Source organism: Zalophus californianus, chromosome 11 (genome assembly GCF_009762305.2).
Source record: "Zalophus californianus isolate mZalCal1 chromosome 11, mZalCal1.pri.v2, whole genome shotgun sequence".
In the NCBI taxonomy this organism is placed as follows: Eukaryota; Metazoa; Chordata; class Mammalia; order Carnivora; family Otariidae; genus Zalophus; species Zalophus californianus.
In genome coordinates this window covers 72,774,800-72,790,709 of record NC_045605.1, presented here as the reverse complement: position 1 = coordinate 72,790,709, position 15,910 = coordinate 72,774,800, and the positions used below count along the sequence as shown (strand labels likewise).

The 15,910-nt window shown below is 47.5% G+C and overlaps 1 protein-coding gene across 1 annotated transcript; it reads left to right on the top strand.

Annotated features, from left to right (window-relative positions):
• The first annotated feature begins 11,538 nt into the window (after positions 1-11,538).
• LOC113935264 (serum amyloid A-2 protein) lies at positions 11,539-15,181 on the top strand. The gene is made up of 4 exons (XM_027617011.2): positions 11,539-11,562; positions 12,008-12,099; positions 14,353-14,491; positions 14,872-15,181. Exons 2-4 carry the CDS (start codon positions 12,012-12,014, stop codon positions 15,032-15,034), a joined length of 390 nt encoding a protein of 129 aa, XP_027472812.2. The 5' UTR covers positions 11,539-11,562; positions 12,008-12,011; the 3' UTR covers positions 15,035-15,181.
• The last annotated feature ends 729 nt before the right edge of the window (positions 15,182-15,910 follow it).

The window sequence follows — 15,910 nt, the reverse complement described above, 5'->3', positions numbered from 1 at the left end:
TACTGAGCCCTCCCTGCTGGGCACACGGGAAGAGAAGAAAAGCCAGACTTGGTGCCTGGAACAGTCTCCCCAGGTCATGGCCCCTAGAGACCTGCAAAGGAGAACTTACTGGACGCCCGTGGTTTTCTTCATCCACAGGTCAATTCCCGGTTGTGCAACCCTGAGGAAAAAAGGTGAGCTGGTTCTGCTGGCAGCCGGGGCTCAGGAGGAGGGCCCCGCTGTTGGAGTTGGAGGGGCTGTAGAGACGAAGGGTGTGGAGCACCAGGCGCCTCCCGGTCCCTGGAAAGTATGTGGTTAGAGGAGGATTCCTCTAGGCAGGACCTTGCTTTACTGGTCAGTTCCTCAGGATGGTCCCCGCTGGGCCAGATAGCAGATGTGCCAGAAATGACACCCTTTGAGATCTTGCCTAAAACTCTTGAGCTTCAAAATGGACAGGGCAGCCCCACCAAGTCCTCTCGGTGCCCTGGAAGGTCCTTCCCCCAGTCTGTGTGCACCTGCTAAGCTTTCAGTTCTGAGGCACCGGACAGCCGTGCTCAGCTGGCTCAGCCCATGAGCACGTGTATTATTATCTAAGCTGGTTCCTGGGTTGAAGTATCTACTTGGAGGGATTCTGCTTCACCTCACCCAAATGTGGAATTGTGTCATGGTGGAATGAGAGGTGCAAGGAACTAAAATATTAACCCTAGGAAACCTACAATAGAACATCAGTTATGCGAAAACGACAGCCCGTTTGGAGTAAGGTCAGGCTCCCAGTCAGGGGAATGTTGGGGGAAGCTCTTTGCTGTATTTCCTGGGGGTGAGGGGTCACTATCTTCCCTTTCCTCATTGTGAGTCAATATCAGCTGAGTCTGCCCAGCAAGATGAGGCCTGTGTATATATGAGCAGAGCCTCCAACTCTCCAAAGAAAGTATCCCTTGCACCTCCTCCTAACTGGAAACATTCTAGAAAGACAATTCTGGGAGGCCCTGGGTGGCTTAGTCGGTTCAACTTCTGACTTCAGCTCAGGTCATGATCCCGGAGTCTCGGGATCAAGCCCCGGGTCGGGCTCCCTGCTCTGCGGGGAGTCTGTTTGTCCTTCTCCCTCAGCCCTTTCCCCTGCTCATGCTCTCTTGCTCTATTTCTCTCTCTCTTAAATACAGACAGACAGACAGGCATAAAAAGGGAATTCTGGAGACTGTAGTTCCGCATAGACAGTTCACATTGTTCCAAGCTTTCTAAAGATTGGTTGAAGAGAAAGGCTGATTCTCTGCCTGAAACAGAATGAAGCTTATCATTTCTCCTTCCCTTCGCCTGATATTTTTGGACAAGACAGCAAGTACTATTTATTCTTTTTGACTCTCAAATATCCTGCCTAGTTCGTCAACTGTTCGCTTGTTGTTAATGCTAATATAAATGAAATACAGAATCTCAAATTCTCAACGTCTTGGTTTGAATATGAAATCTAGCAAATGGGAGAGGAGAGATATGCTACGTTTTCGTTCGACTTTACAAAGATATCTTACATGTTCAGGAATCATTTGGGCACAGAGGATGTCAATTACATCTTATAACATTACCAGGGTGACAAATCATGAGTCCAGACAACCAAGTCGGCGTCTTTTTTGGAGGTTCAGAGTACGGGAAATACCATCGTTGAACAATTTGCCTTAACCCCTCCCCAACTTGCTCTCTGTTGCTCTCTCTCTCTCTAAAATAAATAAGTAAATCTTTAAAAAAAGGGAAAGAGAGAGATAATGAATGCAGGGATGTCTGGGTGGCTCAATCAGCTAAGCGTATGTCCGACTCTTGATCTCAGCTCATGTCTTGATCTCAGGATTGTGAATTCAAGCCCTGAGTTGAGACAAAAAAAAGATAATGAATGCAAATAATTTTTGCATAAGAAAATATACTGGCATTTTGGTGGCAGAATAAATTAAAAATTATCCATCTAAGATTTGTCAATCTAAGAATTTGTTCAAATTCAAGGAGCTGGATGAGTCTTTTCTACTGGAACTGGAGATTCTGTATACGGATGACTGTGTTACCTTACTTTCTATCACCCAAGTTCTAATAATATGAGACTGTGTTTGCGGTTAAGTTTTTGAATGGACATTGATGTTTATGTCTTGATCACTCAGTAGCAACATGTGTCACTGTTGTCTGCATGATTTAAACCTAAGGGTGGCAGGTCACCACCTCATAACAGGATTGACAACAGAGCTTCTGGGAATAAATGCTAGTACATCAGTGAATTTGGCGGTCGGAGCCTATGGAAGTTCACTTCATATTGCTCCTATTTTTCAGTGAAATAGGAAGCATAGTCATCAAGTGAAAAGAGGATGGGAGAGGAGGCATGGTGGAAGTTCTAGGAGAGAAGTGAAATATGGTCATCTAGGAGAATGGCAAAGTGAATAAACTTGGGAAGTGTAGTAGGATTGCAAGGAAGCTTGAGGATAATGATCATGAATGTAAAGGGAGACTAATGACCATGATTTTCCCTCACCACATTCAGTTGCCAAAGTGCAGACTTGAAGTTAGTGGGGAATTGGATCTCACCACTCAGTAAATGCTTATTGAGTTATCAAATGAATTAACACACTTGCAGGTCAAAGGAGGATTCATTTAAAGATGAGGGAGGGTTATGGGGTATAGGGAGAGAATTAACAAAGAGAGAGTGCGTGAGGGCATAAATATACTCCAAGGTCCAAGGGCCCACTGAGGATGGCGCTACCCAGAGTGTAGTAGGAGCCGGTCTTTCTCTGATAAAGGAAAGAAAGGAGAGATGATTAGGAAGATGTATTATGAAATGAAGGTGAGAAAGCTGAAGGAAACCAGAAACACCTGTCTTTTACCTGTCCCAGGATTCATCAGTCTCTACCTGTTTGCAATAATGAGTTTGGCCCCACAGTGCACAAAACTCAGGGACAGGAACCTTGTCTGGTTTCCTGACAATCTGCTCAATCTCTTACACCTAGCAGAGCACGCCACCTATGATGGGTTCTCAGTAATTTTTATTGATTGAATGTATCAATGAGTAAATGAACGAGGAGAAGTAATCTGCATGGTTGGATAGAAGTAGTGAGATGGTGGAGCTTGGAGGTTAAGAAGAAAAAACGCGAACGCTTAACACCCCCTCTACCATGTCCATCCTGTTATTATACCCCATAATTTGGATTATTGTAACAAATCCTTAATTGGCTTCCATATTTCCACGCTTGCCTCCAACTAGTCTCTTCTGAGCATAGCAACCAGACTGTTAAAACACAAGACAAGCCATGTCACTCTGCTCAAAAACCTCCAGAGGGTGTCAGTTTTAGCTATAGTGAAGCCAAGCTCTTTCAGTAGCTTACAAGACTCTACTCTGTCTTACACCTCACTCATTTTGCTGCAGCAACACTAGCCTCCTCCCTGTTCTTCAAACTCTCAAGCACATCTCACCCTGGGGGCTTGGATAATTATTCCTTTCCTCTGGAACAGTTTTTGGCCAGATATTTGCATATCAGGGCTTTAAGGAGAGCAAGGTCTTAGATTTCAGGATGCTGGAAGGTTCAGCAATATTATTAATGTCACTAAGAATGTTGGCCTCAAATAAATCAGAAGGAGGGCTGTGAATGACAAGTAGAAATTTTCTAAGGTAGATAATAAAGGTAGGAGAGGAGTGGGGAGATCTATCAACAAATATAAGTGAGAGAAGCTTTGTCCTCAAACAGTACTAACTAGATTGTCTCTATCAAGAGCATCTGGTGGGCATTCTATGTATGAGCGCTGATTCCTGGGCCCAAATACTGAGATTCGGATTCAGCAAATTTGAAGTGGACTTCAGAAATGACTGTGTTTGGGGTGCCTGGGTGGCTCAGTCAGTTAAGCATCAGCCTTCAGCTCAGGTCCCAGGATCGAGTCCTGCATCGGGCTCCTTGCTCAGCAGGGAGTCTACGTCTCCCTCTGCTTGCCGTTCCCCCTGCTCATGATCTCTCTCTCTCTCTCTCTCTCAAATAAATAAATAAAATCTTAAAAAAAACCGAGAAAGAAATGCCTGTGTTTGACAATCTCTATGTGTTGGAAATCACTTGGTGCAGATAACATTGGTAAAGCTAGAGAGTGGGTTGTAAAGAATTTGATGGGGACTCGGGAGAAGGCACTCCAAAGAGCATTGGGGGTGTTGCTGGGTGGACTGGGGAGACCCCTGGGCCCTGAGGCCTCTGCTCAGCCTATTCGGGGATGTTGCCAGAGGCTCTTGGTCCTGTCACAAGAAAGAATTCAAAGAGAGACTAGACAGAACAGTTGGGTGGTACAAGAAAGAAAGCTTATTAAGGCAAGAGTACACTCTCAGTATATGAGAGCTGGTGAGCTCGAGGGAAAGCTACAGACCCTAGGGTTTGGGTCTCTCCTTTATTGACAGTTGTTCACTAGGGGATGGAATATTTATTACATGGGGAGGGGATTTGGGGGGAGAAGAGTTTCTGGCTTTTTCTGCCTTACTAGGTGAGGGTCTTCGGCCTTCTTTGTCTTGGGCCAGGCTGGTTTGATCCGGCTTCTTGCAGTTGTGTTTTTGGAGCTCTGCCAGGATGGGTGTCTAACTTTCCCCTGATAGCCATAAATCCCCCTGTGCTGACCTCCAGGCATCCTGTTAAAACCTAACTAACTGCTTACTCTAACCAGGGTAAAGAATGTAGAGATGGCAGTGGGGAGCAAAGAGGATGTAGAGCCCTCTGTCCCATTCTATTGTTCAGGAATTGCAGGAGGTCTACCCCATGGGAAAAGAGAACAATAAAGTGGAACCGACTTGGGAGAGGCAAGTGTCAGGTTCTTGTAACAGGGGAAGGAAATAGGCAGCTAAAGTGGAATGCTCCCCACAGAGCCTTCTTGCCCGGGGCTCATGGGAAAGCAGTAGTGAATGGGCAGATAGAGTACAGAGAGGGTTGAGACTGACCCATATAGAAATTATTTTACGTCAAGCAAAAGGGGGGACATAAGAACAAGGGTAAAGCAAGCAGTGGTTTAGCATATGGGTTAGGACAGCAGGCTGGGGTTATTTATTGCTTTGGGGCTGAGTGTGAGATGCTGGACTGTTGCTTTGGAGCGAGTAGAACTACCCCTCAAAGCCCAAATGGACTGGAAAGAGAAACAATGGGGATGCTTTTCTGATCTCCTTCCAAAGATGCTGAAGTCTACTATTGACCTGAGTTCTAGAGAGAATGGAGGGACAAAGGAGAAGGGTAGGGGAAAGGGTGGTTAGTGAGGATAGACAAGGTACACTCCTGTTTAATATGAAAAATGTGTAAATAAGAAATTAGTTTTTTGGTTTGCCTGCCTGGCTCCGTCAGTAGAGCCTATGACTCTTGATCTCAGGGTTGTAAGTTTGAGCCCCACACTGGCTGTAGAGATTGCTTAAAAATAAAAAGTCTTGGGGCACCTAAGTGGCTTAGTCAGTCAAGCATCTGGCTCTTACTTTTGGCTCAGATCATGATCTCAGGGTCATGAGATCAAGCCCCGTGTTGGGGTCCATGCTCAGCCAGGAGTCTGCATGAGATTCTTTCCCTTCTCTCTCCCCCTCCCCCTCTACTCATCCCCCCTCTTGTGCTCCCTCCCTCCCTCTCTCTCTCTCAAATAAAGAAATAAATAAAATCTTTTAAAAACATAAGAATCTTAAAAAGAAATTAGCTTTTCAAGCTGACACATAGCATTCAAACTTGGAGGCAATAAGCCTAATAGGCCAGGTCTTTCTGCTTTTTGAGATCTGCGATTAACAAAAAGAGGATCCAAGTTTTCTCCCTGGGCCAGGGGTGCTTTGTTTATCTACGAGTTCATCCTCTATAGAGTCACAGCCAATTGATTCTTTTAAACACATACACCACATCTCCTAGGAATGACTCTCTTTTGCTCAGTAAGAAACAATCTACATCCAAACCCCTTTCTGATGGAGAAGCTGTAGAGACTATAAATGGATCACTCACAGACCAGAACCACACATTGCCTTGACCAGTGATCTTTCTACTCTAGCTCCTTGCCTCCGTAACTTAGCAGGTGTTGTTTTCTGGGAAAACTGTACACCCCTTAAAAATATGAGAAGTGGTCTATGGTCATTCCAGGTTGGATGATTTGGTTTGGGAGAATGCCATCGGGCACAGCAATATCAGCTTCTGGTAGTAGAAATCTGGACTTTGCCCCATTCCATTATTCCAAGCTTAACTTTAACAGAATGTCCCCCGTTAGGAAATGCCGGAGTACCTTTCCAAGTATAGATTGTGACACTGAGTTCCCATCACAGATCCCAAAATCCAGCCACCCGGACTTGAAGTCAAGAGCCAAGCCCCAGATTCAGACAGACCTAGAATGGTTTCTACCATATACTCATACTGGGGAAGAGCACTGGATGACCTGGAGAAGCATAGATAACGTCTGAAGGGAAAAAGAGTGCCATAGCATATGATCCCATTTTTAAATGTTCAAAGACATTTTCCCACAGTGAAACACAGCCCGAGAGGTTGCACATCAAACAGTAATCCATGTTCCTCGGTAGTGGGTCTTGTTTGTGTTATTCTGGGTTTTCAAAATTCCCTACAATGACACATTCATTTATTCATTTATCAAGTATTCATCGAGTGCCTTCTACGCAACCATCACTAGAGTAGCTGTTGGGCACACATGGCGGGGTATGGGCAGGGGCGAGAAATAACCAGATCCAGGCTATGCCTTCGTGAAAATGAGTCATGTGACTGGGGAGAAAAATGATTATATATACATAGAGAGAAGGCTCATACTTGTGTGATGGTAAAATCAATCAGACTCCAAAAAATAAATGGGAAAGATTATGTGTGCAGAGAGTATAATGAAAGAAAAGAGAAGACAAGGTGTCACCTTCAGATTTTTGTCTCGCCCAGAGAACAATAGTCCCTAGGTGCTGACACCATTACACATTCCCATCATGGCTTCCTTAACATTGATAGATTCATAAGTGGCTCAGCTGTCAAAAGATCTCCTGCGCCTTTACTAGTTATTCACCAGGCTACCGATCACAGCTATTGGGAAGACAAGAGAAATGACTTCTCCTCCGTCGCTTCTACCTGACAAGCTGATCATCTGGAAGGTAAAAGGACTAATCATTTAATTAAGGACGTGGACTCTTAATTCTGTTTGATGTGCATCCCTTCTTACAAAGCCCCACCTCCTCCTGAAGAGAGAACCCTTGCCTCATAACTTGGAGTTTTCAGTTTGCATTGTCTAGGCGCCAGGAAACCCTGATTCAAACTTGTCTGTACGTAGGTCAGGGTCTCTTCCCCTGAAGGCTGTTGGCTGGGGCGTATTGATCCTCAGAAGCCTCCTGGCCTCTGCCTGGTGGAATGGCTAAAGGCACACAGTTGGATGTGGGGGATTCAGGCACCAGCCCACCATCAGCAACAGAGAGTCAGAGTCTGGAACTGGTGCGGTCAACATACAAAAGGCACTGCATTGTGTTTTAAAATATTTTACTTCTTGTCCTTTTAAACACTTGCAAAAGGGAGTAGTGAATTAGACACCACTCAAAACCCAAAATCTCTTATGGAATTATATAGTGTTGGTGAAACTAAGAACGCATTTGGGGAGGGGAAGATTTTTAAGCCTTAGTAATTTTTTGTAAGTTCTGTTTAAATCTCAAGTGATGACCTTTCCTTCTTTGTTTTGTTTCTTAAATTCCACATGTAGTATGGAATCGTATAGTGAAATCATATAGTATTTGTCTTTTTGTGACTTATGGGGATTAAAGAGTACACTTGTGATGAGCACCGGCTGGTGTCTGGAAGTGCTGAGTCACTGTTTGTACACCTGAAGCTAATATTACACTGCATGTTAACTGTGCTGGAATTAAAGCTAAAACCTAACATGAAAATAAATAAATAAATTTCAAGTGTTAGTAGTAAGCACACCTTATGAATCGTCATTCAACCTTTTCTACCAGTTAGGCTATTCAAATACCTAGGTCATTAAGCGTGCATTTCAATCTTAGAGAAAAAGTTTTCATTCTAGAGGGACAAGAAAATGTCATGTCAAAAGGAGGCTCCTTTTTCTTTTACATGCATTGGCAGGAACATCCATCTTGAAAATTTACCGCTTCTGATTGTGCAAAGTCAATTTTTCAGATTTACCGGAGAGTCTGTCTCAATCTGCTTAGTTAACCAAATAAGGAATGCTTGTTTAGATCTGTGTGTCCTAAACATTCTGAAACTCCCTGGCTTCTCTTGCCTTCAGAGAGACATGATTAATACCATAGGGGTTCAATAAACAAAAAGAACTCTCAGGCCCAAGTGATTTGCCTTCCAATTTTCCTTTAATTAAAGCTGATTCTCTGCCTAAATGGAGACTCACATTCCTCTTGACATTTTATCTCTTTCCATAATCCCAATAGTGTATCTTCTGGTCAGACCTGCTGGATGGGCATACTGTCCAGAGCAGGGGCCCTCGCTGTTCTGATTCAGGAGCTCTGGGCTCATCGCATTTATGCCCAGGGTTGGGGAACTCACAGCAAGGGGACCCGACCCCACCAGATCTTAGAAGGGAAGCTAGGGCAAGTGCCACTCAAAAACACTAGGCATAATGATGACTTGAGCCCCTGCTTGGCATACCTGCCCTTCATGGCATACAGACATGTTCGCCTCTGGGCCTGGCACACTTGAGAAACGCCTGGGATCACTGGCATTTGGACCTGTGAAGAAGTCAGCCTATGGCTTCCTATGGCTCAGCTGGCTCTAGCATGACCCAAATCCGTTCCCCAACCTCCGCCAGAACTGCCCATTGTGTCAACGCAGTGGGAAAATGTTTCCAATCCTCTGGGATCCCTCAACACGTGGGGAGTCATCAGGCCAGGAAATACCTCTGTGTTTCCTCAGACCTTCACCCCAAACCCGTCCCATCTCCGATGAGACGTGAAAACTCCAAATCCTGGCTTTCTTTCATGCATCAGGGTCAACACCTTGCCCCGCCTCTCAACTAGATCTCCTGCCTGGCTCCCTGAAGAGGCTTCCCCTCCCACGGATGATATATGGGGGGCCTTTGCTTTTGTCGTTTTGTTTCTATTTTCAATAGTTTGCGATCTCTTTTCTGCATGCAATACTTGTAACAATATTTCTGTTTTAAAAATATAGGTTTTATTATTATTCAGGTATGGCAAGACCAACCGATCAGGAGATGACTATCATTAACAAGATAGTTTTTTACTCACAGAACCCAAAAGAAGGCGGCACCCCATGCCACGGGATGGGGATGGCAGCACCCAGTGATGCACCCAGGGAAGGTTAGAACCCGGAGGGAGTGAGGTGCTAAAATGTGGACGAGAGCCTTTTTTGTGGTTTCCGAGGGAAAGAACAGTGAAGCAGGGTGAGCAGGCTTAGGGTTTCCTTATTTTTCTATTTTATTAAATGACGTGTATACATTCGGTAAAATGCCTCTGTAAAACTCAACTCTATTTTGGGAATTTGTGGGGACAGTCTTCATCATTTCCATTTATTCGTGTATATTGTTCTATGTAATTTCTCTGTTTCTTCTCATACCCACTTTGGGATTTATATTTTCCCAGAAATATGTTTAATTTATATAGGTTACCAAATGTCTTATCATATAATCTTTTCTTTCTGAGTCATGAATTTTTCTACTACTTCTACCTTTCTGTCCATTTTTTTTCTCTTCTTGGGGATTTCTATTAATAATTCTATTGCTAGTCTACATCTACTTAAAATTCCTAATAATCTTGGGGTGCCTGGGAGGCTCAGTCATTAAGTGTCTGACTTCGGCTCAGGTCATGATCCCAGGGTCCTGGGATCGAGTCCCACATCAGGTTCCCTGCTCTGCGGGGAGCCTGCCTCTCCCTCTCCCACTCCCCCTGCTTGCGTTCCCTCCCTCACTGTGTTTCTCTCTGTCAAATAAACAAATAAAATCTTTACAAAGAAAAAATTCCCAATTATCTCCATCTCTTTTTCTGTTGCTTCTTGGGAAATTTCCTGGAGCTGTTCTTCCAGCCAACTACTTTACTATTTGGTTGCATTTATCATTTATGTATCCCTTTATTAAAGTGTTTATATTAAATATTACTTTTATAGCCTTTCCAATTGATTCTTCTTCAAAATTGATAGTTCCTACTTCATATTATCTTTTACCCCTTCTGATGATATTTATTAAGAGTATTATGAGTTTCTTTGTAATTCTCCAACCCATCACTTCTGGGAGATCTAGTATTATATGTTCAGTTGGTTGTCTTTCTTTTATAAAAGCAACTGTGCTGCTTGAATATCTGGTAACTTTTCCCTGTGAGCTCATTCTCCCTGGGGCAAGTCAGCTATCCTGCCTAGAAAGTATGTGAGCGTGTGTGTAGCGTAAATTCAAACATGTATGACACCCAGTGGGTTTAATATGGTGGGAGGTGGTGTCTGGGGAGAGGGGAGGGTGGTGAGTGGCCTCCAGGGCAGCACGTCGAACACCACCGGGCAGGATGGAGCCACTCATTTGCTGCTTGTCGACCATTACCCCCCTTTACCTCCTCCTTCCTGGCCCTGCACTTTCTGAGCATTCTCTGCTGGGCGTACATGCCGAGCCCTAAAGGTGGGAGGATGGACTAGAGAGGACGAAATCAGCAGGAGCTGACATGTCCTGCAGCCCCTGTTTCTAACCTAGCCTCACCCGGGCTGGGAACTGACCCCTCTCTCACCGCGTCGTTCCCACACCAGCCCCCGCAGAGCTGGGCTGACACTCCTGGTACTACTGTCTCATAATGACCGGGAGCAGATAGTGACCTTTGAGGGTTAGAAGATACAAAGAGATGTGCCCCCATCTTCTCCCTGACTGGAAGCCCAGCACGTCCCCAACTGGGCTGCAAATTCATCGAACAGTACTCTCACTCCGATAAGAGGTAACTCGAAGTTTGGGTGAAGCAAGGCGAAATCCCTCCAACTAGTACTCGCAACCCAGGAACCAGCTTAGATATTATACACGCGCTCAGGGGCTGAGCCAGCTGAGCAGGGCTTTCCTGTGCCTCAGAACTGAAAGCTTAGCAGGTGCACACAGACTGGGGGAAGGACCTTCCAGGGCACCCAAGGGACTTGGTGGTGTTGCCCTGTCCATTTTGAAGCTCAAGAGCTTTAGGCAAGAACTCAAAGCGTGTCATTTCTGGCCCATCTGACATCTGGCCCGGCAGGGACCATCCTGAGGAACTGACCAGTTAAAGCAAGGTCCTGGCTAGAGGAGACCTCCTCTAACCACATAACTTCCAGGGACTGGCAGGCCACCCGTCTGGTGCTCGACACCCTTCCTCTCCACAGCCCCTCCAACACCAACAGCGGGGCCCTCCTCCTGAGCCCCGGCTGCCAGCAGAACCAGCTCACCTTGTTTCCTCAGGGTTGCACAACCGGGAATTGACTTGTGGATGAAGAAAACCACGGGCGTCCAGTATGTTCTCCTTTGCAGGTCTCTAGGGGCCATGACCTGGGGAGACTGTTCCAGGCACCAAGTCTGGCTTTTCTTCTCTTCCCATGTGCTCAGCAGGGAGGGCTCAGTATAAATAGCATCCACCTCTCCCCAGCAGGCAGGGACCAGCAGCTCTGCTCCACTGGAACTCAGGTCAGGGGCTACTCCAGGGAGGGACTGGTTGAAAAAACAACCAGATTCTCTTCTCTTTCCCAACAGGTTTCAAAATAATTATTCTCTTTGTATTTGTCCTGTATGAGGTCTGCGCTTGCAGAGTGGCACATGGGAGACTGGCTGATTATAAGCTTTTTGGTTGAGGGCAGGCTGCTCTAGGCTGGGACAGGTTGGTCCCAGCTGCCCTGTTTCTCCATCAGTGCTACATTGGGGACCTCTTAGCCAGCCCTGGGGGGCAGGGCTGATGGGTTCAGCCAAGGACTGTGGCTCCGAGTGAGGACCTACTGAAATGTTTCTATCCTATATGGACCTGAAGAGTCTACTGAGAACAAGTGGAATGAGCACCATGCTCTCTGTGACCTGCCAAACCCAAAGGGGGGGTGAGGGTTCTGTCCTTGCCCCCTGACCCTCTCCTTCATTTCAGCACCATGAAGCTATTCACGGGCCTCATTTTCTGCTCCTTGGCCTTGGGTGTCAGCAGCCAATGGTACGCTTTCTTCGGTGAGGCTGCTCAAGGTAAGGTCGCTGGACGGGGGTGGCATCCACGGCCCACTAGGATTTGCCCTGAGCACGTTCAAGGGTTGTAGCTGCTGTGTGAGCTGTGTTGCCCTATGTTGTTGATGTGCCCAGGGTGTGGGGAGCTCTTCATCAATCCGGTCGGAAGGAACAGGATTTATGTCCTTTCGTTACCAGAGAAAGAGCAATCATCATTCCCAGCTGAAGGGTTAGTTTGAATAGAAGACGCAGAATGAGTCTTGAAATTGCATAAGATTTCCTGCAGACAAAACGCACAGTGTATGATTAAAGCTGTCCACCTTTTCTTCTCCTTTCCCTCTCTCCCTTCATCCAGCCCTTCCTCCTTTTCTTCCTCCCTTCCCCCTTGCCTCCCTTCCATCCTTCCTGCCATTTCCTGATAGGATAATTTACAGACACCTTCAGCTTAGCTCTCACTGATGCTTCCTTTTGACAGTGACGCTGTCCCTGGGAGGTCTGTTTCCTACCCTTTCCTAGCCCTTAACCAGACCAAAAAAAGGCGGGGGCACGAATAACATCTATCGAACCTGCACTGGAATTCAGCACCTTCATGCAATGTAGAGTGACCAGCTATGCTGGTTTGCCCGGGTCTGGGGGGGGGGGGGGGTTCCATGATACTGTCCGTGCTAACTGGGAGGCTTCAAGGCAAACAGGGACAGTACTGCTCAGGCTGGGACAGTTGCTCGCCTACTATGGCTTCAGACCCCTAGGTGAGGCAGGCATCTTCTCCACAAGAAGGGGAGCTTGCTAGAGCAGCTGAGTCCATTGTCAGGGACTAACCTCCAGGCGGCAGGTCACAGAGCAGAGGGTGGAACCCAGCTGTGCCTGAGTTCAGAGCTCTTGCCAGGTAGATGTATCTGAGTACCACTCCCGAAAGCTGGGTGGCTCTCAACCTCCACTACGTGTCGGACGCTCCAGGACAGCATAACAAACCCCTGATGCCTGAGATCCATCCCCGCCCCCGCCCTGAGAGGCTCAGGTAACTGGCCTGGTGTGTGACCTGGCCTCCAAAACTTGCAGAGCACCCCGGTCATTAGAAAGTGCAGCAAAATGGTGAGCGTTGTGAATTGTGCAAGACTGTTGAATCACAGATCTGTCCCTCTGAAACAAATAATGCAATATATGTTAAAAAAAAAAAAAGGAGATAGCAGGAAGGGAGAAATGAACAGGGGGAAATTGGAGGGGGAGACAAACCATGAGAGACGATGGACTCTGAGAAATAAACGGAGGGTTCTAGAGGGGAGGGGGTGGGGGGATGATTTAGCCTGGTGATGGGTATTAAATAGGGCACATTCTACAAGGAGCACTGGGTGTTACACACAAACAATGAATCATGGAACACTACATCAAAAACTAACCATGTAATGTATGGTGATTAACTTAACTTTAAAACAATTTAAAGAGAAAAAAAGAAGAAGAAAGTGCAGCCAAGGATGGCTCATGGGCCAGGGCTCTAGCGCTGGCCTCCTCGAGCCGCCCCCATCATTGGTATGATCCATTTAGAAAGTTCTCAGAATGCGATTTATGCCCCTAATACTCACAGGGAATCGGGTCACAGTCACGTGCCTTCCCCCTGCAAGAATAGATTTCCTAGGACTCTGCGCAGAAGCACTGTACTCCTGGGCCTTTCTCAGGATCTGCCTTTCTGTCACCTGCTAACTTACCCAAGTCCCCTGGATCTTATCATCTGTGGCTTCGTTCTACAGCACTGCTGCCTGACCAAGGGCAATTTTGTGCCTGGGGACATTCAGCCGTGTCTGCAAACAGTTCTGGTTGTTACCCTTGGAGTATACGTTTCCCACATCTAGTGGGCAGAGGTCAGGGGTGCTGCTACGCTTCCTGCAGTCTCAGGACAGGCCTGAGCAACAAAGAATTATCTGGCCCCAAACCTGAGTGGTGCTGAAGTTGAGAAATCCTGTTCTATAATTCTTCCTTCCTCTCCTTGAACAGCTCACATAGAGCCCTAAGGGGATGTAGCCCAGAGATAGCACAGGGTCAGAGACACAGGTGCAACATAGCTGTGCCCCACCCACAGCCCCTCGCTGGCAACCCCTGGGGAACCAACCAGAAGGAAGATTTGTTCTTCTCAGCCTATGGTGCCCAAGGGTCCTGGCAGCACAGGCAGAAATCTTGAGTCAGTGGTAGATTTGCGGTTCCTTGATTCTTCCGAACTAGGGTGTGTCACGGGCTTTCTGTCCACCTGACATCTCTTTTGCCTGATCCTTTTCTCTGCAGGGGCTTGGGACATGATGAGAGCCTACTCTGACATGAGAGAAGCCAATTACAAAAATTCTGACAAATACTTCCATGCCCGGGGCAACTATGATGCTGCTCAAAGGGGTCCTGGGGGTGTCTGGGCTGCTGAAAAGATCAGGTAACATGGGCCCTGGGGATGCAGGGATGGGTGAGCTGAGCCGGGCACCTTTATTAGCCAATAGGAGACAAGCCCTAGAGAAGTTTCCTTAGAGACTGTGGCTGCTCCTCTTGCCCACCGTCCCCTCTGGGCCCAGTGTGGGGTCTGATTGGCTGACAGAGCCAGAGCAAGCCCCGTGGAAATGGGTGACTCCCGCCCTCCTGCAGGGAAAGCGGACCAGCCTGGGCTAAGCTAGGCTGTGCCTGGAGCACGGTCAGTGTTTCAGCCCCTCCGCTCTTGGCTCCTCTCATCATCCCTTGGGACGAAGAGAGATTGGTGGGGTGGGGGGATGTTGCTCCTCAGCCCCTACTTAATCTCTTACCTGCCTTCCTCCATCCCAGCGACGCTAGAGAGAATTTGCAGAGAGTCACAGACCTTTTTAAGTATGGAGACAGCGGCCACGGAGCGGAGGACTCGAAGGCTGACCAGGCTGCCAACTTATGGGGCCGCAGTGGCAAAGACCCCAACCACTTCCGACCCCCTGGCCTGCCTGACAAGTACTGAGCTTTCTCTTTGTTCTGCCCTCAGGAGACGGGCTGTGAGTCCCTTGAGGGCAGGGTCACCCCGTCACTGAGTACTCTGTCCCCGGAGGCTGGTGGAGGGCACCTAATAGGTGTCTAATAAATGCTTGAAGAGATTGACCGCTGAAAAGTGTGTGTCCCTCACTCTTGGGTGTGAGGACTGCTGGTTTGTCCCCCAGGGGAGATGGATGGACACCCCCGTGTGGGTGGAGCCCGGGCCCCTTGGTTTGGTGTAAGGGGACCATCTCAGCATTACACGGGACAGAAGCCCCGCACCCACGTCTCCCCGATCAGACCCACTGCCCTGTCCAGGCCCCTCTGATTGCTCTGGTGCTATTTCCAAGCCCTTCCATGGGGTAACAGGGGTTACCCCTCACTGCCGTCGGTGGGGTCCTGTACCTTCTCTGTCCTCAGCATCTGGTTCCCTTTGTTTCAGTCCTCAGTGGTCTCTGTCACTGGGGGCAGGGGACCCAGCCGTGGGAGGCCGGGACTGTGGCATCCAGCTCCGGCTACTGCCACCTTGATCTTCTGCTGGTTTCTCAGGAGCACATCCAAAACCAATGAGAACCAGTTTCTCTCCCTGCCATCTGAGAAAGCCGTCCAAGGCAGTTTTTCTCCACCTTATTTCACTGCCTTACTTCAAGCCTAAGTGAAGGCCTGATGCCACCACCCAGGTGATTCTCTCCTCACGGCTTCTGCTCCTTAACGGATCCATACTGGGGAAGCGGTGGTGAGGAGCGAGCAGGGTAGAGAAGCCCCCTCTGTCATTTGGGGTCCACTCAGGGGACAGAAACCAGGTAGTTGTTTGAGATGGGAAATTCTAACAGAACGAATGCTTAGCTGGGACATGACTAAACAC

What these genes read in the sequence shown, in the direction of transcription:
- LOC113935264 (XM_027617011.2), top strand. Translation starts at nt 12,012, where the DNA reads ATGAAGCTATTCACGGGCCTCATTTTCTGCTCCTTGGCCTTGGGTGTC. An exon ending in CTTCGGTGAGGCTGCTCAAG is followed by an intron (nt 12,100 to 14,352) that starts GTAAGGTCGCTG and finishes TTTTCTCTGCAG; the next exon opens with GGGCTTGGGACATGATGAGA. An exon ending in TGGGCTGCTGAAAAGATCAG is followed by an intron (nt 14,492 to 14,871) that starts GTAACATGGGCC and finishes CCTCCATCCCAG; the next exon opens with CGACGCTAGAGAGAATTTGC.